The 23326-nt window shown below is 38.4% G+C and overlaps 1 protein-coding gene across 1 annotated transcript in view; it reads left to right on the top strand.

Annotated features, from left to right (window-relative positions):
• Window positions 1-23014, top strand: part of LMNB1 (lamin B1) — a 44940-nt gene extending 21926 nt beyond the window's left edge. The window contains exons 3-11 of the mRNA XM_006213886.3: window positions 366-491; window positions 3954-4124; window positions 5539-5664; window positions 8971-9191; window positions 9989-10214; window positions 11740-11844; window positions 14873-14992; window positions 19543-19650; window positions 22207-23014. Of these exons, the coding sequence (XP_006213948.1) occupies window positions 366-491; window positions 3954-4124; window positions 5539-5664; window positions 8971-9191; window positions 9989-10214; window positions 11740-11844; window positions 14873-14992; window positions 19543-19650; window positions 22207-22248 (1245 nt within the window). The 3' untranslated portion in view covers window positions 22249-23014. The remainder of the gene's footprint in view (window positions 1-365; window positions 492-3953; window positions 4125-5538; window positions 5665-8970; window positions 9192-9988; window positions 10215-11739; window positions 11845-14872; window positions 14993-19542; window positions 19651-22206) is intronic.
• The last annotated feature ends 312 nt before the right edge of the window (window positions 23015-23326 follow it).

Raw genomic sequence — 23326 nt, 5'->3', positions numbered from 1 at the left:
TTCATTATTGTACCAAAATGCGAGGTAAGAAGAGAGAAGGTGTCATAATGGTGCTCTGCACACGGGAAAAAATGAAAGTGGTAGCTAAAATCGTTGGTTTGAGTTTTGAAATGTAAGTCATAGGTTTCTGTTCATTCCCTGTTGCCATTTATGAAATTTGAGAGGTGTTTTGATGTAGTACTCTGTGGGTGGGGCTAGTAGTTGAACCCACACTCCTGTGGTAAAGATTATCATGAGAGACTCTCATATGTTGACAAATGTATAGAAATTATAATACTTGATTTGATTCAATCCATAGGTATCTATTAAGTTCATTACTAACTGATTGCTGTGTAATTTTCATTAATTCTTTTTCCTTATATTAGTTGGAAGCCTCTTTAGCTGCTGCCAAAAAACAGTTAGCAGATGAAACTTTACTTAAAGTGGATTTGGAGAATCGCTGTCAGAGCCTTACTGAGGACTTGGAGTTCCGTAAAAACATGTATGAGGAGGTAACTATATATAATAGTTTCTACTTTTTTAAGGAACGGGGGGATCCCATAATAAAGAAGACTTTATTATAACTATATGTGTGAAAAATGGGAAAATTTTTGTAGACAGATTATTTATGGCATTGCTGCTAAAAGGCTGCATGTAAGAATGCAGGCTGCTATGGTAAGCAGATATGATTTTACTTCATCTGACTTATAAACGCTTGGCCATAGCAGTTAATTACTGTCGACCTCTATAAGCATTTCTATTAGTAATCTGTTGCTGCCTAGCAAATTACTTCAAAATTTAGTAACTTAAAACCACAGACCTTTTATTATCTCATAGTTTCTGAAGGTCAGGAATCTGAGAGCTGCTTAACTGGATAGTTGTTTCAGGGTCTCTCATGAGGTTGCAGTCAGACTTTCAGCCTGGGCTGGGGGAACTGCTTCAGAGTTCATGCACAGGCTATTGGCCGGAGGTGTCAGTTCAGCCTGGGCTTCTCTGCAGAGCTGCTCATGATACGGCTGCCCTCAAAAGTGAGTGATGAGAGAGCGCGCAGGGCAGCCCCATTACCTTCTGTAACCTAATCCCAAAGTGATACACCATTACTCCCCATCACAGACCAACCATGGTACACTGGAAGGGGGATCACATGGAGGGTGAATACCATTGGGGGGCTGCCTACCCACAGCATTTATAGTTATGTATATATTTTTAATTTTATTTTTTGACTGAAATATAGTCGGTTTATAATGTGTTAATTTCTGGTGTACAGCATAGTGATTCAGTTATACATATGTATATTCCTTTTTATATTCTTTTTCTTTATAGGCTGTTACAAGTATTGAATATAGTTCCCCGTGCTATACTGTAGGAACTTGCTGTTGATCTGTTTCATACAGAGTAGTTACTATCTACAAATCCCGAACTCTCACTTTATCCTTCCACACCCACCCCCCCCCCACCCATAACCACAGTTTTGTTTTCTGTGTCTGTGAGTCTGTATGTATATTGTTTGTTTGTACACTGACAGGTTTATTCTTTTCTTAAATTTTGAACAAATACATCTTCACACACACAGAAGTTGGTAAAAAGTAAACCTTTACTGCTTTATTAAAAATAAAACCCGTACATACAGCTTTCTGGCCAACTCCCAAGGCAAGAAGACGGTACATTTCTACAGTATTCACTTGTTTCCCCAGAGGTGTTTTTTTTTTTTTTTTAAGTATGATCAGTTTACAATGTTGTGTCAAATTCTTGTGTACAGCATAATGTTTCAATTATACATACACATAAATACATTCCTTTTCATATTCTTTTTAATTTTGATTATAGGTTACTACAGGATATTGAATATAGTTCCCCGTGCCATACAGTAGGACCTTGCTGTTTATCTATTTTATATATAGTAATTATTATCTGCAAATCCCAAACTCCTAATTTACCCACCCCGCCTTTCCTTTCTGGTAACCACAATTTTGTTTTCTATGTCTGTGAGTCTGTATATATATTTTAAAATACCATTTACATGCCTTAACTTCTGTGGTCAAGGCTTGGGAGGTGAAGGTAGCAACTGTTGCCCAAAAAAGAATTATACTGTAATACATTTGGAGAAAGGGGAATGTATATTTTCTCAAAATTGAAGAGGGTTGGAATTCACCCATGTTGGAGAACATGCAGTTAAATACTTAATGTTCTTAAAAGTAATATAATTTTGAAAACAATGGCTAACAATGACTTTTAAAATAGGAATTTGTTGAAAAGTTCTTAAAAATTTTAATTGGAGAGAAAGTAATATAAATAGAAATTTGATCATTTTTATGACAATACGGTATTAAACTAGCAATTGTGGGGGCAAAGAGCAGTTACTGGACAAGCAGTCAGTCTTTGAACAATTCTTGAGTCAATTTCTTTAAAAATGAATTACCAGTACCTGCTCTTTTTTCTTCCAGCGAGTGGTGAGGATCAAAGTGTAGTATTGAATTTGAAAGCTTATAAACTATAGTGAATGCTATCCTATAATTGTTAACTGCAGTTTTGCTTATAATCTGAGGTGTTTTTACAGTAAGTTGACTTACTTTTTTGTTTTGTTTTGTTAAAATTGTGGTCTCCTGTTAATTTTGATGCTGGTGGACTCCTGCATCTTTAAACCAGGAGTTGGGTATTTTTTTTTCTTTATAAGTCACTGATTCAATATAAAATAACAAATGAAAAAAGGCACCAGTAAAAATTAATGTAATATTTTTAGGTTGTTTGGGTAGCAACTTTTAATTTTTGGTTTTTGCCTCTTTGAGAATGAATTTAAAACATTCCTCATTTTTTTACATAAGAGATAAAATTCTATTCAATAAATATACCTAAGTTTCTTACTATGAACAGTTAAGAGGCAAGAAAGAGGAAGGAGAAAAACAGGAAGAAGAAGGGAGGTAGACAAAGGGCAAAATCATTAGCAGGTGCTCAGTATTAGTAAGTGCTCAGTATTTGTTGAACTAAACCTTTTATTTGCATGTTTTCATGATTTAAATATCATTACTCATTATTTAAATATCAGTATTCAGTAAGTGGATGTGAGCCCTTGGAGTTTAATAGCAGAACTGGAATTTGAACCCTGGTTTTCTGATTGTATCAAGTGCATCTTCCTCAAATTAAGAGGAGGATGAGGAAATGCATAGAAAAGCTTCATGCAGTAAGATGATACAGAAATAAGTTCTTGTTATAGCCCCCTCTTGTGGCCTCTTTAATTATTACCATTACAGACGTCTGTTTTTTCAGAGCTAGAAGCTGGCTTGGAAATTTTGTTCTTGGACTTCTGTTCCTAGCCATTGTAGTTTTGGATAGTTCCTTAAAACTAACTGAAGGATTATCCCTCCTATTTCTGTTCTTTAATAATGAATTTTCGTATGTACTTGAGATAGCAAAGTAATACTGCTAATAAGATTCCGTGTCAGTTGATGTTGGTAACTTAGCACCACCAGATGTTAGGATCAGTCATGTAGATTAGCTTGCTCTGCCTACTGCATCTTAGTATGTCTAGGAAAAGTTTTATTATGCATAAATCTAGCTAAAGTTGTCCTTACTCATAAGTTTAACTTGTGGATTTTTTCCAGAGGTGTCCTTAGTATCATCAGCACAACAATTGAGAAAAATAATTACATACTGTTCAATGTACCTAGTTGTTCATGATTCATAGGACTTTAGTAAGTCTTCCAGCCATTTCCTGCCTTTCGAGAAATAAATAGCTATGTTACTGAAAAGAAATGTAAAATTCCTAGGGCTCTAGATGCTACCATTTCTGTCATTAATTCCATCCCCAAAATCTTCTCATTTGAAAATGAAGGCAAAAAAGTGTCTGTTCACATGGCTGCCCTAGGACAAACATGAAGAGGTTGGTGTGTACAACTTCAGGTGACTCTGATGTCACTCAGACTTGTACCGGTGTAGCCGTGATAAGTAACTTGGCTTTATGTCATTTTCCTCCCTAGGAGATAAATGAGACCAGAAGGAAGCATGAAACTCGCTTGGTAGAGGTGGATTCTGGGCGTCAGATTGAGTACGAGTACAAGCTGGCTCAAGCCCTTCATGAGATGAGAGAGCAGCACGATGCCCAAGTGAAGCTGTACAAGGAAGAGCTGGAGCAGACCTACCACGCCAAAGTGAGCAGACTGCCGAGGGACGGCTTTACACGCTTGCGGCCGTTGTTTCCCCGTCTCCCTGAGAACATGACTTGGTGTTTGGCTTGCTCTAGTTTTCCTGAATGAATTCCCCTAGTTGCCATGAATATTGAAAGTGAAAGTTTTAAGGCAGTTTTTTTATAAAGTTAATGTTACTAGAAATTATTCAAAGAAAGCAGGGTTATTCCAGTTTTATCAGAGGTAAGGTTTGTCTTTTTGTCCCATTGATGATTCGTGTCAAGTCCTATTGATTAAACCCCAGCCATCTGAAAAGAACTGTTCTTCCAATAGCAAGTACTGATCTTCCTGTCCCGCATGTCCGTTTAACAGTAGAGGAATGTCGGGCTGCATCTAGTTCTGACTTCTGTGTCATTGTACATAGATTGTGACCACCGCCCCTTGGGCTTTTTTGAACAAAGGCCAAATGGGCAGTCTCTAATACTTCTTCCTCTGCCACTATTCATTAAAAAAAAAAAAAGACTATAGAAACTTCCTTCTTATATTAGGAGACCATGTAAAATTTTATCAAATCATTGGTATAGGCTTTCCTAAATAAAAAATTGATTTTACCCCAGTGTTAAATGTTACATGATTTGATTAAAAAGTTCATGGAAGATTTAGGAAATTAAGGTCATAGAGGTGTGGAAAATGATTTCCATTGCATGGCCTCAAACTGTTCATGTTGCCTTTAATCCCTTTTATGAAGTAGTATTGGCTGGTGAGAGGGAGAGGTCTTTTAAACTCTACATTTAGTTGTTCAGCACCTACTCAGTGCTGGTCATCGAACTGGGCAGTGAAGGAGCCAGAGTCAAAATCGGTCGATCACATAGGCTGTGGCCACAGAGAGAGCCAGGGAAGAGACGACTTACATAAAAACATGACTGAGACGCATGTTGTGAGCATTTGGAGGAATAGGATGTTACTTCTACCAGAGGAGCTATTTTTTTGCTTCTGAAAGGAAGTGTTTCTATTCTGTTTGAAATAATCTCTAAATTAGTACTTTCTGCTCACTGCTTTATATTCTGTATCAGATACAGTGGGTTAGGGATATGTGATGCTTGTTTTCCTACAAATATCAGTACAGTTAAATTGCTTCTGCACTTCAGAGACATTAGAGATACAATGATGAAATATTGGAGCATTAAACTTTGGGTAAAGACCCAAGTATATTAGCTTTGTTAAAGCTCCTACATTGGGAATTGAGCTGCAAATGCAGAAAGACTTTTAAGGTAATTCATACCACGTCAGCAAACTTCATGATGCTTTTCCTGTTTCATCAGCTAGTTACTGGCAGGGCTTAAGTTTGAAATGAAATGCCTTGAGATGAATCATGCTTTCTCATTTGTTTGTTCAAAGTCACTAGATGAGACAGACTATGGTCTGCTTCTTTTTTTAGCTTGAGAATGCCCGACTATCTTCAGAGATGAATACTTCCACTGTCAACAGTGCCAGGGAAGAACTGATGGAAAGTCGTATGAGAATTGAGAGCCTCTCCTCTCAGCTTTCTAATCTACAAAAAGAGGTAAGTAAGCATCTTGCCCTAAGAAGAATCTGAGTTGAACTTGAAGGCCATTTCACCATGGTAGTCTACCTGCTCTGCTCTGCCTGAAATCAGTTTTCAGAGAGGATGATATTTTCCTGCATTCTGGTTTCACAGTGCTCCCCAGATTTTTTCATTTCGCATTGCATAAGCATCCTCAGAGCAGACCCTGTTACTCCTAACTTAATAGATGAAGCTAATAGATATAAACGTAATAGATTAAGCTTAATAGACCCAGAGCTACGGGAGTTGCCCTTGAGGGAGTGATCTGCTCGTTCATTCCTTGGAATTACCCCTGGACCTGTGGTTTCTGACCCCTCCGGCAGCCCTATCTCCACACAGTGCTCCTCCCAATGTCCATCACATTTAGAGCTATAATGAAGAAAGATCTGCAGAAATTCTTTGTGCATGGTAAATCTTTGTGTTTAGACAGATTCTCTCAGTGCTCACAATAGTCGAATCTTCGGAAGTAGCATCAGTTTTCATATTAGCTAAGAATTTAGTGTCTAATACATTCACTGGCACACCTGTTACGTTCCCATCGTTGCAGATTTTTTGGTTAACTTCAGGTTAGTGGTCTTTAAACGTTAGGCAGAGCCCTGGGGGTTTTGAGGAGCTGACTCCTTAGGAAATAGGAAGGAAACACCTCCTTCAGCCAGAATAGTTGTACATTTCTCTGTCAGGGTGTGGTGTGGGGGTCATCCTTTCATCTATTCATTGCTGGTATCAGATTTTGTGATAATATATCTTGAGGGATATCTTCTTTGGTTGATAAACGTAAGATCTTAAAAAAGAAAAAAGCCCTCTCGATTTTTCCTATTGTATATCTCAACATTGTTGTTGAGTCTTGTCAGTTTCATCATGCTGACTGTTGGGCCATAGAACTTCCTTTTTTGGTTATGTGACTCATGTTAGTGAAGTACTTCTTTAGTTTTACTTAAAATTGACATAGCCCTTAAAATGCTGACCTAGAAAATATTTTAAAATAATAAATATGGTAGCAGCCTCAGAGGGAAGAAATGGATTTCTCAGTTTATAGCCTGGTTTTTGCAAATGCAGTTAAATTCAAGTGCTCTCAGGCAGGATTTTGTTTGGCATCATTCTTAAGGTGAATGCCTGCTTCTGATAATGTCTCTGGACTTTAATTGATTGGTTAACTATTTTTTAAATAACCTTTTTACTTTGACATAATTCCAGATTTACAGAAAAGTTGGAAAGCTGGTACAGACAGTTCCCCTATATCCTTCACCCAGTTTTCCCCATTGTTAGCATCATGGAACATTTCTCAAAACCAAGACACTGACATTGGTACATTGCTGTTAACTAGACGCTAGACTGGATTTTACCAGATTTTTTGTTACTGTCATTTTTCTGTGTCAGGATACCACATGTCTCCCTAGGCTTTGTTTTTCATGACCTTGACAGTCTTGAGGGGAACTGGCCAGGTATCTTGTAGACTGTCCCCCAATATCAGTTTGTCTGGTGCTTTTCTCATGATCAGACTGGGGTCATGGATTAAGTGCCCTTGTGTCATCGTATCAGGAATTACATGACATACACGTGACATCTTTTGTGATGTTAACCTTCATCATTGGTTAAATGTTTGCCAGTTTTCTCCACTGTCAGATTACTGTTTTTTCCTTTCCATACTCTTCATGGGAAGCAAGTCACTAAGTCCAGCAGGAATTAAATTCCACATCTTGAAGATAGTATTTAACTTGATTAAATGGAATTTTTTGGTAAAATTCATCTCTTCTTCCCCTATTTGTATATTTATTTATTCATTCGTTTATATCAGTATGGAGTCGTGGAACTATTTTTTATATATAATTTGGGTTGTAATTGAATTCTACATTATTTTATTAGCTCTGATTGTTCCATGTTTGGCCATAAGCAGATCTGTCAAATTGGTTACCATGTCTCTCCTGTTTTTGAGCACTTCTTTACTTTCTGGTTCTGTAAGATCCTCTAGGCTCATCTTGTATTTTCCCTGCTCCAGCACTAGAATCAGCTATTTCTCCAAGGAGCTCTGGGTCTTTTTATTGGAGAGTGGTATCTAGAAATTAAGATCTGAGCACTGAATATGCTCACTGGTATTGGGATATCACTGCTTCTAGGCCTGCTTGCAGGCAGAGCTAGGTAATTGAATGTGTGTATGTGAACCCATGTTTTTACACATTTGTCTATAATTGTATGTCTGTCTTCTTGTATTTATATTAAGGTAACCAGGAGTTTATGCAGATGTCTCTAACCCTGTATCACTGGGTTCACTTTAGGCTTCCTTCCTTGCTTACCTGTGACTTCGCTTTCTGAGAGTGAGAAACATGATTTCTACCGTCTCATTTACTTATTTGTTCACCCCCAGTATCCAAGTAAAGCAGTTTCAAATTTTTTAACCCATACCCCTGTGAGAAATAAATTCACTAACTAGAGTGTAGCATTTCTGCACAGTGTAGAGCTCCTTTGTTTTATCTTTAGCCTTTCAGATTTAACTTGCACGCACAGTTTGTGCCCTTTCTCTCCTGCTTTGATGTGCAGGTACTTGTGATTTAAGGGCCTCAGCTATACATCAGTCTTTTTGAGTTGATTACCTTTGTCATTTCCTGAGGTTACTGGGATGAATTGTGTCTTGGAGAAATGCAGAAGAATAATTACCTAGGGAATCACAAGGTTTCTAAGATGAACCTTCTGGTGTAGCTTTTTTTTCATACTGAATGTGAAGTTTCTGTGTTTGTAATAATATATACAGACTACAATGTATCATAATTTTTGTGCACTGACTGAGCGTAGGAGAGCACAGCAGTCCTAAAGGGATAATCAGAACCGCTTTCCTCCAGCTTCTGAATCACTGCAGAAGTTCTCTGTAAGATACCTGCACTACCCTTAAGTGTCTTCCATCAATGAGTTTTCTGTTGTTTAATTTTTTGCTTTTGTTCCTTTATACTTTTGAGCTAAAGAGGTTTGTAGGGGAGCCACACTTGACTTTTTACTAAAACCAAAGCTTAAGTTTTTGTTTTATTTGGCTAAATAAAGAATTATAGGTATATTTATGACACATTTGATGAATATATCTTTTTCTAGTGTTATAAGACAAAACTTTCCTGAAGGCTGTATTTTGTATTGGAGGAATTTTGGTTTTTGATTTCTTAATACCAGTCTTCTTGAATTCTCATGTTAAAGGTTGCTTAAGGTTCTGTTTGTTCCAGCCCAGGACATGGTCTGAAATAGCTGCCTTGTGCTAATGTTGGAATGTTCCTAGAAAGTAAATGTGTTCCCTTGAATCTTAAGTCTAGAGCATGTTTGGAGAGGATTCAAGAGTTGGAGGACTTGCTTGCTAAAGAGAGAGACAACTCTCGCCGCATGCTGTCTGACAAAGAGAGAGAGATGGCGGAAATACGGGATCAGATGCAGCAGCAGCTGAACGATTATGAACAACTTCTTGATGTGAAGCTAGCCCTGGACATGGAAATCAGTGCTTATAGGAAACTCTTAGAAGGTGAAGAAGAGAGGTAAGTAACCTTACCTCAAAGTCTACTTTTTGCCCCTACCCTTTCTATTTAAAGAAAAGGAAATAGGATTCTTTTTTTTAACAATTAAGGCAGCTTCAAATATTTTCTCACTTCTTTTAATACCTAGGTGTAAAGGTAAGTAGTCATAAATCATACTTCTACCTCAGCAACAGAAGATGTTCAGTCTTATTATTAGTACTTTAAATGCTGGACTCTGTCAGGATAGAGTCTTTCCTTTGAGATTTTAAATATTTTGATGATATGTTGCATAATACCAGATTTGCAGAAAGAAATGTTATAGTTACTTTTCATATGTGGTTAGTATATAAATCCTTTCACACCTTTTTTAAGAAAAAAGTTCCAAAGGGAAAGTATCTGATTTAGAATAAAAAGCTATTTAATTTCATTATTGCATACACTGTGATTATAATTTTGTAAAAAGAAAATTCAAGTATGAAAAAACTAAGGAAAGTATACTAAATATAACAGTGGTGTGAGAGAGTGGTGGTAGATGAGATGTTCACATCAACTGCCCAGTTTTCCAAACTTCCTGCATCATGGTTATATTCAATAGAATATAAGATAAAACATTCAAATAATTGGTTTTTTTTAAAGAAAATTGATAGTGGGCATTATGGCACAAATAAGTTTCTCTTCTTTAAGATGCCCATTGGCTTTGTCTAACAGATTGTCACTAATTTTTTTTAATAAAGTGTGTGCAGAATATTACTAGCCTTTTTTTAAGGTAGAAAGGGCATACGTGTTCCTAAGTGGAATGTGTTACTCCTCCCGTATAGATTGAAGCTCTCTCCCAGCCCTTCTTCCCGTGTGACGGTATCACGCGCGTCCTCCAGTCGCAGTGTGCGCACAACTAGAGGAAAGAGGAAGAGAGTGGATGTGGAGGAGTCCGAGGCCAGTAGTAGTGTCAGCATCTCTCATTCCGCTTCAGCCACTGGGAATGTCTGCATTGAAGAGATAGATGTTGATGGGAAGTTTATCCGCTTGAAGAACACTTCTGAACAGGTGAAAACACAGATCCGTCTTTTCCCAGTGAGGCTTTGCTGATTGGTGGACAGTCTTGCAATTGAAATAACTCCTCAGCCTTTATTTGGATTCAGTGGTCTTCACGAAATAAGAGTTTCCCTCTCCTTTTTACTTAAATTCATGAAATGAAGTATAAATTCAAAGAGGAGGAGGAGGGATGGTGCACTTAGTGGTGTAAAGATTTTATTCATGAGCCCTTCTTTACAGAGCCGGAGCTTTTTTTCACACCTGGTCATTTTGTCACCATGGCCTTCGTAAGGGTGATTTATTAGTATTTCCTGTCCTAACCAGATTTGTGAACAGGTTGGGTTGTGGGTGTAGATGGTAGATATTCTTTCACAGCTATTAACTTTATGAAAGGAAGGAAATGTGATCCCTGGCTCAGACACATGTAGGAAGTATTTTTCTCTCTAAATGAATGAACAGTATTGATTTAATTTATATCAAGACTAGAATGAAGCCCTGTCTTGAAGTAAACATAGAATATTCATAGCAGGGAATCCTCAGCTTTTGAGCCAGGGCTGTGAAGGGCTGTGAGAAGATGCCAGAAGGCAGGTCTGGGGTGTAGTGGGTGTGCCGTGGGATGGATCACATTTCTGGAAGCATTTCAGGATTTGTAAAATGTTTGTAAAGTCACTCCTTTTCTCAGCAAAGCGATTAAAACTCTTGCACATGCATGAATAAATAATGTGGCTGGGCAGGGGAGCTTCAGCAGCTATAATACGGAAGAGCATAGGCGCTAAGCTTCCTTAGTCATGGCTTTAGAAGCTAAGAGCAGAGTATCCTCTGCTGCTCCATTGTAGTCTCTTGGCTCTTTTTCAGAAGGCATTGCAGCCCTGCGTGGAGCTGTTCTGAAGCTGGCTCTCAGCCTCATTTATCCTTGTCTTTGAATTAGAGATGGATATAAATAAATTAGTGTAGCTTATGGCTTTAATACTCTGCACCATTTCTCGGTGTCAGGCAGCTCTGGGCAGCCTGCAGGCTGGTGTTGATAGCCAGTGCTTGGGACTGGCTCATGATGTCACTCACCCTTTTTGAGCCCCTTGTGCTTGAAGGTAAGAGTTAAATATGGGCAGAAGGATGCAGAAGGAAAAGGACATACTTTCTTCCTTCTCTTTCCAAGCTTACGTATCTGTATTTTAGAAGCTTACAGCCATCATACATTAGATGTTTATATTTGTAGTAATGAAGTTAGATTGTGTTGTCAATTTAAAATATGCACCTGATCTAGCAGTGAATATGACCATTTAATTTGGTCACATCCCTTTTCTTCCAGTTTTGTCTTTAAAATTAAGCACCCTAATAATTAAAACTGCAGCATTGTCAAAGTTACTGTTTTACAGAATGACAAAACCATGTTTTCTTTTTATAGTAGGAAAATATGAATCATGGGAAGATAGTCATAAGGTGTCTTAGTTTAACTGCCTGTAGATTGATGTATTTAATTATTCCATAACTTTATGTATATTTGAGGTGACCTTGTTTTATTTTGTTCTGTCAATAGGATCAACCAATGGGAGGCTGGGAGATGATTAGAAAAATTGGAGACACATCAGTCAGTTACAAATATACCTCAAGATATGTGCTGAAGGCAGGCCAGACTGTTACAGTAAGTTAATTTAGTTATCATTTAACTTCATTGTCTTAACCAGCAGTTAAAGTAATTAAAATCATTTTTGGCTTAAAGAAGCATTTTAGAAATGGGCATTAAAATGTCTTTGACATTTTTAGGGGATTACCAGTACTGTTAAAGATTTTAAAAATTTCATCATATTGAGAGTGGTAATTGACTATAAAAGTGAAAGAATTGAATTTTTGAATCTTGAATCTTTGAATTCTTTTTATTTTGTCAACACCAGTAGATATAAAACAGCTGTAGTTCAGCAGATACTGCTTGGCATAAAGAGCTGTTAGGAGATAATCTGTTAGTGCTAGGGTGTGCCTTAAAACAGCAGTCTTCAGTCTTGGGTGAACATCAGAGTCATCTGGGTAGTGTTTTGGTGTCCGGGTCCCACCTCACTCTTAGTTTAGCATCTCTGGGTTTGGGTTAGGGGGTCTGTGTTTCGAACACAGGTGATAGTCACTGTTGTAAAGAATCGTTCTTTAAACTTAATATTTTGGTAAAGGTAACGTGGTTTTTCAAATATCTGAGGTACCTACATTTAGAGAGAGATGGGCTTTGTGCCACTCTTACTCTATTTGGAGTTGCTATGTTCCGAGATTCCACGTCTCTGGTAGTTACTAAATATCATTAGCTCACTTTTTAGAGAAGTACTCTTCATTGAGCAAATAGAAGATTCCTTTGCTTTTACTCAGTAAGTAGATGAAGCAAACATAATATGTTAACTTTGATACAGATTTTAAAGAAGTTGCTGTTTTCATCCCTAAAGAATGTTGAGGTGACTGTCTCCTTTTATTGGTTCTTTTTTATAAATATTAAACACATGTTTAAAAGTTTAGGATTGCTACAAACCTTACTTAGTGTTTAAAATCAAAGGCTCAAACAGGTTAGAACTTCTCTTTAAAAAGTGTATTCATTGAACTTGCTAATTTTGTAATAATGGGTAAAAATGGGACCAGATATCCTAGCCCCACTAGCTTTTTTTCTCTTTAGTAATTATTTCAGTGAGGAAAATTGCTCAGTCCTAATAAGTGTCTTATGGAAGCTGTATAATGTGGTGGAGAGAATCTGACATTCTAATTCAAAAGGTTCAGATTTGAGTGTGCTCTCTGTCTCTTAAAGTACTGTAAAATCATTATGCCAATCATCTGCTTTTCCCACTGGATATAGTTCCTCAGGGACTACCTAGATATGTGTTCTGTAGGTCTAGTGGAGAACTTAAGAGAATTTTCACATAAGATAGCATAATGTGTTTTTTCTTTAGTAGCTAGCATTATTAAATGTGTTAAGAAGCTCCATTGGAGCATGGTAGTGAGAAGTGATCTTTCTGTAAAATTGTACAGGGCATGGCAATAGCAGAGATTAGTTTAAAACTAGAACAGAAATAAGGGAACTATATACGTAATTTTAAATTTTCATGTGGCCACATTAAAAATATGTGAAAAAGAAATATGTGACATTCACTTTAGAACTATGTTTTATTTAACTCGGCGTATCCAAAATATTGTCATTTCAACATGTGATCAGTATAAAAAATTATCAGTTAGGTATTTTACCTTCTTTCTATTGGACTGTCTTCACACTTAGAGATACCCTTTCAGTACACTTCATCTGGGACTAGCTACGTTTCAAGAGCTCACAAGCCAACAAATGGCCACCATATTGAACAACACAACTCTAGGACGTATTAGTTTTAGGTTATACTACCCAGTAAGGTTACTGATTGACATTTTATGATTATTAGCACTAAACCAACTATATGATTCCTTGTGGACTAGCGAAAAGTATAGCTTGGAATTAGGTTAACATTCTACATAACGTGAAAACCAGCTCAGGTGCAGGTCCCTTTTTCAGTTTTATTCTAGTAACTGCTCCTTGCCCCTTTCAGTTTCTAGTGCTGATGAGAGACCTGGAAGCCGCAAGTGAGCACCTAAGGAAGAAGGGGTGTCTCCTAGTCAGTAATTGATTGGCTTTTCTCCCCATTGAAAAAACTGCCTGCCTGTGCCATCTCCAGTCTTACTTTTGCCGTCATATAGCTCTTTATATTGCAAAACAGTTTATGGGGTGCAAAACTTTACTATTTTCAAATGGTCTTTTAGAAAGATCAGGACTGGTAGTATTGTCCCTAAGGTTGGGGACGTAGAGGTTTGTAGCGGTGTAGTATTATGTCTGAGGTTCAAACTAAGTTTTTTGACTCTCAGATTTTCTCTATTCTACCAATACTCTTCTGCCAACAAATACATAAAAAATGTGGCACAATTTCCATGCTTATGAGAAGGGAAATATTTCTTTTTATTTGTTTTGCCTATTTCAGTAGCAGTGATATTTTCCGTTGAATAATAGGTGATTTGTCTGTTTCCTGAATTCTTTCTGGAGTTCAGTCTCAGGCACTCGGGGGTATTATGATGCTGTCTGGTTGGATACATACTAGTTTCCATAAGGGTATTCTAAATAGACTGTCTGCTGCAGAGGTTTGGAAAGGAGTTAGTCATCTCAGGTCCTGCTGGAGGCATCTGGAGGATACCACTGGGGGTGGGGTCAGAAGGCTCTAACATGGAAGGATGCCTCATAAAACCCACAGAATAATAGAATGCTAACAGTGGGAGCTAATAATCATTGAGTGAGCTGTCCCCTCTGTGTGGATGATCACTGTTCCTTCACGACAGTCCCAGATATTATAAGTGGCATTTCTGTCACGTTATGTGGTGAGTAAGGTAGCTTGATCAAGGTGAACTGACATTAGGGAAGCTCAGATGTGAGTCTAGGCACCTTCATTTCAGAGCCCTGTGTATCAACATTTCCATTTATTGGACAGGGAAGCTGAGGCCTGCATAAGCACTGTGGTTTCTCCTGGACACATGGCTAGTTCATATGGCAAGTCTGAAGCTAGGCCATAGTTGTGGAACTTTTAGAACCAGTCCTCTTACAAGTTGTTAAAGTCTCATCGTTATGCTGTCCTTGGCATATGGGAGAGAGAGTGGGCTGTACGTACACTGATGTCCTTTCTCTTTTCCAGATCTGGGCTGCAAATGCCGGTGTCACAGCCAGTCCTCCCACCGACCTCATCTGGAAGAACCAGAACTCTTGGGGCACTGGCGAGGACGTGAAGGTTATACTGAAAAATTCTCAGGGAGAGGTATGGTCATTTTATCAGTACCACCACAGGGTCAGTTTCACCCGAGAGTTCATCATGCAAGTGTGATTTCTTTTCACAAATCAAATTGAAGTGTGAAGTAACAGATTGCTTAAATCAGACCAAGGCTGCTGAGTCAGTCACAGTGAAGCTACCTTCAGGTTTTAGGAATCAGCAATAAGTGTGTCGCAGTTCTGATTGTTAGCACAGGCTCCAGACTCGGTCTGTGCCCAGTTTCTGTCTCCACTGCCCGTTGGCTTTGTGACTTTGGTTAAGTTCCTTCACCTCTCTTAGTTTTAGCATTTTAAAGTGGAAATAATAATAAGACAATTAATGTAAATGAGATAATAACATAATAATAATATAAACGAGATAATCCTTGGGTGACGCTCAGGACAGGATCTGGCCTTTAGTAAATGCTTATGTTATTAACCTTGTTACTAGCTCTCACCATGCTTGTGAAACTGAGTTTGAAGATTGTGGATTTGTCTGATGTCCAACATGTCAGTTGTAGAATTTTTGTCAAAGAACCTTACCTACCCCTACTGTCATGTAAAGACACCCCCACCTAGACACACACACAGACACAGACACAGACACACACAGACACACACACACACACACACACACAGATAAGAGTGTCTGCAAAGGAAGGCATGGCTGCAGGTCAAAGTCCAGCATCCCTGCAGGGGCCAGGTACAGACCTCTCACACTTCTCAGGCTGTCCTCTCACCAGAGTGATAAACACATTGAGGGAAAGGACCTGTTCTGCTTCTTCCTGGCACATCATAGGCATTTAGTAAGAATTTACTGGATAAAATTTTAAGAAAATCAAACATGAACCTTCACTTAAGTTCAGAGAAGTGAAGTAATTAACAGCATTCATTGGGGATCTGAGGTGTCTGCATATAAGAAGTCCTTTGCCCGGCCATCTTCCCATCCATCCCTCCCTGTGAACATCTCCTCATGTTCAGGCTGCTCTTCATAAGGAATTCACTGTCTGCTGCATGAAGAATGCCTTTGAGCTCAGACTGAGACTGAAAATGAAAGGGCATCTGATTTTTTTCACTGTAGACCTCAGTACAGTTCACCTCCAAATATCTGCTAGGATCTCAGGGTGGTGGGAGTGTTTAAAAATGTCTTCAGTAATTGACAGACTTCAAGGAGCCAAGTCTTCCTGCTGTTTTCCGTGTGGGAGCCCTTGGTTGCTTCTTGCCTTCAGCACTGTGGACCTGTTCCCAGCTGCCACTGGTGTGCCCCCACCCCCACCCCAGTGCTGAAAGGACTGCAGGTCCTATGCTGGTGGTTCCCCTGACGTCTGGAACTGGCAGAGTACATGTCTCTTTCAAAACACTGTTATGAGTGGCGATTTGTTCAGATTGAGAAGCACTGTATAAGGGGCTGTGGTTGATGAAATAGGCTTTTGTGAGCTGTGGAATTAGTCCCCATTTTTTTCTGTGTGAAAATGTGTCCCAACTTACAAATGATCTTATAAGGGGATATCTAGGATGCAGCAGGTTTAAAAGCCCACAGAATAGATACAACAAGTGAACCAGGTAGGTACCGTGACATGGGCTATGTCTGGAGGTAGTATTACCCATTACATTTCAGGAAATCTGCCTGAAGTTCAGGTTTCCTGTCATAATTCAGACCCTGAATATTAGATTATTTGGTTGGTTTGCTTGCCTGTTCTCTTAACAGAATTCTGCTGCCTTCTGTATGCTAGGCTCTGTTAAGTGACTTCTGTCAGAAATGAGGAAAGTGTTATGAATGCAGTTTATTCCTGTCATTGTCACACAAGTACTTTTGGCATTTATTGATTTAATTCTGTAAGACTTTATTAGAGTAATTATTACAATGATTTATATTTAACAGCATAAAGACTACTTTTCTGTAAGACTGTAGTGATTGGCTTAAGTCAACTTAATTTTTTAATGTTTATTTTCTTGCTGAGGTGTTAGAGATATCAGAAAACCCAGTTAAACTGGCTTTAAAATAATGGGAATATATGAGTTCACAAAACCAAAAATCCAGAGTGAGCTTGTGGCTCACCCCATGTCCCCAGGGATCTTTCTGTTGTCCTGTTTCCTGAATGTCTCACTCACTGATGTAAGGGAGCTGCCGGCCCTCCTGGAGGTGCATCATTCCAGGCTGACTTCTTGGGGCAAGTGCGTCTGCCCTGTCACGTCCTGGTTCTGGGCTTCACTCCTGCAGTACCAGCCTGGGTCACGTGCCTACCTCTGAGCCAGTTCCTGGAGTTGAGAGGACAGAGTAAGGGCTTTAACCTTCCTCCTCCTCCTCCATGGCTTGATCACACTTGGCTGCTCTTGATGCATGTGTCCCATCTCCATGGGAGGGAGGGTACCCAGGGAAAGCTGGAGGCTCTTAACTGAGAAAGGGTGGTGGGGGCGGATGCTGGATGATTGAAAAAAGGAAATATCACCATAGAAAAATAAAGCAGTCTCTCTGTACCTCCTAGAATATAGGATCACTGAAACTTCTGTATGCAGATGATTACTTATGTATACAGAGACATCATAGTTAAGGAGCTTAGCTCCTTCATCAACAAAAACCACCCTGATTTTTGTAGTATTTGCTGATTTCTGTGGTGTAAATACTCATGATGGTGATTGCAGGCTACCCGCGCGTCGAGACTGAGCGCAGAGTTGAGGAGACAGCACAGGAGCTGGTGCAGCCAGCTTCACTGCACTGCTGGGCAGATGCTTGTACCTGTGTGTGCCCAGGGCTCCAACCGGGCAGACTGATGACACGTTTACAGAGAGACTTTTGTGTGTGCCTTTCAGGGCACTTGATTGGGTTGAGTGTCCTGCTGAGATTTTTTTTTTTTTTTTTGGTAAAGACATTTATCTTTTAGCATCTTGGCTAATTTGGCTAATAACAATTTCCTGTGCCTAAACCTTCCAACAACCTTTGGTTCTAAATTTGTTTTATTATTTTTCTATTTAAGTGTTTAGATGTTATTTAGCGCACTTATTTTCCATCCAGGTTTTTTGCATTAATTGGTTCTTAAATGTTGTCAAATGAGAAGTGCTTAACAGCAGGCTTACATTAAAGGCAGTTATGTTGAAGTAATTCATAATTAAATGAAGTTGGGCAAGTTGCTGTTTTCTAAGCATCTCATTTGGGGCTGACAGTCCCAGGTCACATCACAGGCTCTAAGAGCCAGTGTTCCCGTGTGGGCTCTGTGTACACTGCCACGAGCTGCTGAAGCTGGAATGTGAGGATTCTCTAATAGATTTTCTTCGACTTTTCTTTTCTCATTTTAAGATGAGTTGAGGGAAGCTGGGTACTCTGAAAGCTTTTTGAGAATCTTCTTTCTGTTTTATATGCCACCGTTGCCCCCTTTATATCTTAGTTCAAAGAATTGTAATTGATCTAAGGAGTCACATACTTTTTTATTAGCACTGATTTGGTTAGGGCAAGCTGGTATTTGTGAAAAGGCTATTTGTGTGTATAAGCAGAGGCTGATTTCACAGAATTGAAGTTTCTGGATAATTGAGACTCAGGATGGTCCATCTTTGGCCATGCAACAATAATCAAAATTCCGTACAAAATACTACTGTACTACCTTATTTCATTTATAAAATATATCCTTGATGTGTTTTAAATTGAACTCGTATCTATGACACTGTTCTTTGGTTATCTTCCTCTGCCATTTTAAACTAGCTGGTCTGTGTTAAATTTCAGATTAGCTTTTACTGATGTGATTTTAGCATCTTCCCCAGTAGAGTATCTTTCTTGAGTGACCTTAGGACATGGTGCAGAGTAAAATTAGATGCTCTGTAGCACTCTAGGACACACTCATTTACTTGCTGCTAGATCATCAGGTTAACCTTGTGCTTAAAGGAAAACGCTGCTGCATTTGTGCAAGTCAGCATTCTCCACCGGAATGTCCTCTGTATTTGCGCCTTTCAGTGGAAAATGGAAGATTACTTTCTGTCATGCCTCCAGTGAATGATAGGAGATCTGCTTTTTGTGTGGATATATTATTAGTCAATAGTGTTTGTCTTGATTCTGTTTCATTCAAGAGGAACTAGTTGCTGAAAGAATGAAAGCTTGTTCTTTCATCTCCTCACGTGGTTCTTGCCACCACATCCCTCAGGGCACAGCAGTTGTCCTCTGACTTCATTTTATTCACCATTTACTTAGCACCGACTCTTTGCTGGGAGCCAAGATCTTTAAGCTGCATTCATGTTGAGTGTTATAAAGAATTTAGTGTGCCAAACCATTTACAGAATTCTTAGTAACAGAATGGAATAAAAAGCAGTGGAAACTTCTTAGCAGGTATTTCAAATTGGATACCAGTAGCTCCCCTGCAGGAAACAGTGAAGATCTAAGAACTGCTACTAATTATGCAAAAATTCCTGTTCAGTAGCTAAAGCTCCTGATGAGCCAGTTAAAAAAAAAAAGGTCCCTGATACAGGAATACTGTTTCTTAAATTTACACAAAGAAAAGGTGTCATTACCCCCCTCCAAGTCTTTGTGATTTTTATGCGTAGTATTTTAACTTAAAATCAAACTCCTGTGTTTAGGAGGTTGCTCAAAGAAGTACAGTCTTCAAAACAACCATACCTGAAGAGGAGGAGGAGGAGGAGGAAGCAGCCGAAGTGGCTGTGGAGGAAGAGCTTTTCCACCAGCAGGTATTACTGTAATGTATTTCTTTGAAACTTTATTAACAGAGTTACAGGAAAACCGAAGCCAATAGTGGAGCTTGGATTTTTCCCTTTACTTGCGGAACCAAGTGAGTGATGTACCAAGTGGAATTTGTTTTTTCCTGAGGGGATATTCAAGATACAGTACTTTAGGTTCCTGGAAGAAAATGTTAGCCCTTTTTAAAAAATTACTTCTCATTACATCAAATTTCAGTTTTGTCTGTTTTGTAATGTACGTAATGTTATAGTAGGACACATACATAAGTAAGTATGGTTGGAATGCTTGCTCAAAAGTATTTATTGAAGGGCTCTTTGAGAAGTTTAGATAACTAAATTACAGCAGGTATCTGCATATAAACTTTAAAAAAAAACTGAGTAATTAACTTCAGTGTAAAACAAAATACTTGCTTTCTTTAGTTTCTGATCATTTAATTGCAAGATAAATTTTAGCTGATGCTTGGGCTTTTGAGAGCGCTTGAAATAAAGAAGCTCCAAATTTGATTTTAATTTATTAAATTGAAACTATTACTAAGTAAAGAAAAAAGTGAATGAGCCTCAGTTTATATTCTCAAGCTATTCCAGTCTGATCATTAATTAAAATTCCTACCTTTATCCTTATAAGACTTTGTCTCCATGTCTCCAGATTTATAAATCTGTTCATTTTGCATAGTTAGCTCCAGTCCTATTCCAGGTAAACATTCTCTTAAGTGTTCAGCCTCCAGAGTTGAAAACCACTTGAGGTGGATTATAGTAGAATGGATTTTTGGTATGGATACTTCCTCATACATTTTGGAGGAGTATTTAAGAACAGACAAGTTTATACTTGGCTTTAACAAGAATCAGGCACAAGATCTATTTCCTGCTCTCATGGGAAGCATTATAGTGACTGGAAGTGAAGTAACAATGTAAGATATAGCTCACAGTGCCAGACAAGTGGCTCAGAGCGTGAGTTGTAGCAGGTTAGATGCTGGAGAAGGCTCTTTAGGCCACCAGGATAGTTGAGAAGATCTCTGGGAAATAGGCTCGTCCAGTATTTTGAAGGATGAGCAATTATTTGGATATTGGAAGGCAGATGACGGTGTTTTGTAGGTGTTTGAATTATCTGTTGCTACATTAACAGACTGTCTTAAATCTCAGTGACTTAAAACAATGATTTCTTCCTTCCTGTGATTCTGTGCTTTGGGTTCAGTTGGACAGTTCTTTTGTTCCACATGATGGAGAGTGAAGTCAGTCATGCGGTTGCATTCAACTGGGAGCTTGACTGGGGCTGTTTCCATGGGTTTGTCATCATTTGGTAGTTTAGCCTGAGCTTTCTTATAGCATGGCAGCTAGCTTCCAAGAGAGAAAATGGAGAGCACTAGATCTCTTACAGCCCATATTCTCTTAGTCAAGGTAAGGCAAAGGCCAGCTCCGGTTCCAGGGTGGGTGAGTATTTACCTCATACTGGGAGGAGTAGAAGAGAATTGAGGATGATCTTTAATTCATCACAGGGGATATGTCAAGACTTAAGCATCAAGTATATCTGTCCATCCAGTTGTGTTGTAGGGTGTGTGTGAGATATGAATGAAGTGGGAAGGTTGGTGTTAAATTGACGTAGTCTGGAATGCCTGGGGAAGTAGCTTCTGCACACTCTGGAGCAAAGGAGAAGTTAAGACATATCAAAGGGACTGACTCTAGAGGGGAGATTGCAGAGACACCGAGGGACTGTGAATGGAGAGTCACTAACACATAGTGACTGAACTTGAGGGTGAGAGAAGAAAGAAAGAAATTAGAGATGTGTGAGATTTTTAGCTTTTGTGATGGGAGAAGATAATGATGTCAAGGTTCTGAAGAGGGAAGATGGAAGAGCAGATTAGCTATTTTGACTTCACTTTAGAGAATGAATCCAATGGCCTTTCAAGTTGATTAGAAGTCTTTTTGAGCTTCAAGAAGCCAATTTCCCTTTAAGTCAAATGGTGAGTCACAGTCATATTGTGAGATTTTAAGGAATTAGTGAGTGATAAAAAAATGGATAGTGGGGGCCATTTTGACTTTACATTTGCGGATAAACCCAGTGCAGATGCTTCAGGATTTGAGAGCTGAGGATGCAGTGTCCGTGTTCCTGGGTGTGGTTGTTCAGAATGCAGTCCCCTGATCTGCTGTTTCCTAAGTTATGAAAGGAGGTTATTGAACAGCAGTTTTCCACTTCAGCTGCATGTTAGAATTAGCTTTAAAATTACATATAAATACATACTCTTCCCCAGTTAAATGAGAGATTCTTATTTAATTGATTTAGGGAGCTAGATGAGAGTTTGAGGTTTTTTGTTTTATTTAAGCTCTGCAGGATCTGACTGTGTAGCTAGAGTTGAGAATCACTGTTCTGGAATTTGTTGGAGTATTATAGGGAAGAAGTCCATAAGAGAAGGTTAAAAATGAGGATAAGTGAGAAATAATGACGGTCGATTTGAAGTTAGGTAATGATGAATTTGTAGTATCTCTGCCTTCTTTTAAAGTACCTTGATCTATTTTCTTAGCACTGATTTTTCTTTCTGTTTTCCTCATTAGGGAGCCCCGAGAGGTTCCAATAGAAGCTGTGCAATTATGTAAACTTCTCAAGTCAACTGTCTTCCTCAAAATAAAGAAGTATGGTAATCCTTACCACATGCAGTGCAGAGCCTTCTCCGAAGCACAGAATATTTTTATATTTCCTTTATGTGAATTTTTAAGCTGCGAATCTGATGGCCTTAATTTCCTTTTTTGACACTGAAAGTTTTGTAAAAGAAATCATATCCTTTGTTGCAAGATGTGAATTATTGACACTGAACTGTGTACTGTTTGGAAAGGTTCCCTCAAATTTTTGGACATTTTTTTATATGTGTGGTTTTTGTTTTTTTTTTTAAAGTTCTTATAAGAAGGGGAAGGGAGGGTAAATAAACCACTGTGTGTCTGGGTATCATTTGAAGATTGCTCCATCTAGATTAGCAATCTGCTCTTGATTATTCTCTGCTATATATAACGGTGCTGTGAGGGAGGGGAGAGGCATTTTTCAATATATCAAACTTTTTTACTGAATTTTTTTGTAATAAACAATCAAGGCTACAGAATTTTTTTTAAAATAGAAAAGAGAAATTTTGTAAGAAGGCAGTATGAACTTAATCATCATGTAAGCACTCTAGATGAAGGATTCCACAAAACTTTGTTTTATGGTTACTTCTTCTCTTAGATTCTTAATTCATGAGGGGAATGGAGGGAGGGGAATGAGGGGGGAGGGGAGGGTTTCTCCTAAAACGCATTAGTTGTGTTTTTTAAGATAGCATAACTTGCTTAAATTTCTTATGTGACATTAACAAATAAAAAACTGTTTTAATATTAATCTACTGTCTTTTTAAAACTTTAAACATATTTTGAGGGGAGAAAAGTATTGTTTCAGTTTTACCTTTGGGAAACATAATTTGGCTTCCTGTTTGAACTAGATTTTTCTTTAAGGCTCTGACAGTGGGGAAGATAAAACACTTTTTTGGGGTCTCCCACTTTTCAGTACTCTGTTGTCGTTAATAATTGCACTAATAACAGTAATAAAAAGCAATTATAATAGCTAATGTTTTGAAGCCAGACATCTTGCTCAGTGCTTTATATTTTTTTTAGCTTATTAACAATAATGCCTTTCAAAATCTCTTAAGTAGTA

The sequence above is a fragment of the Vicugna pacos genome, chromosome 3, assembly GCF_048564905.1.
Source record: "Vicugna pacos chromosome 3, VicPac4, whole genome shotgun sequence".
NCBI classification, from domain to species: domain Eukaryota; kingdom Metazoa; phylum Chordata; class Mammalia; order Artiodactyla; family Camelidae; genus Vicugna; species Vicugna pacos.
This window is presented reverse-complemented; position numbering and strand designations above follow the sequence as displayed.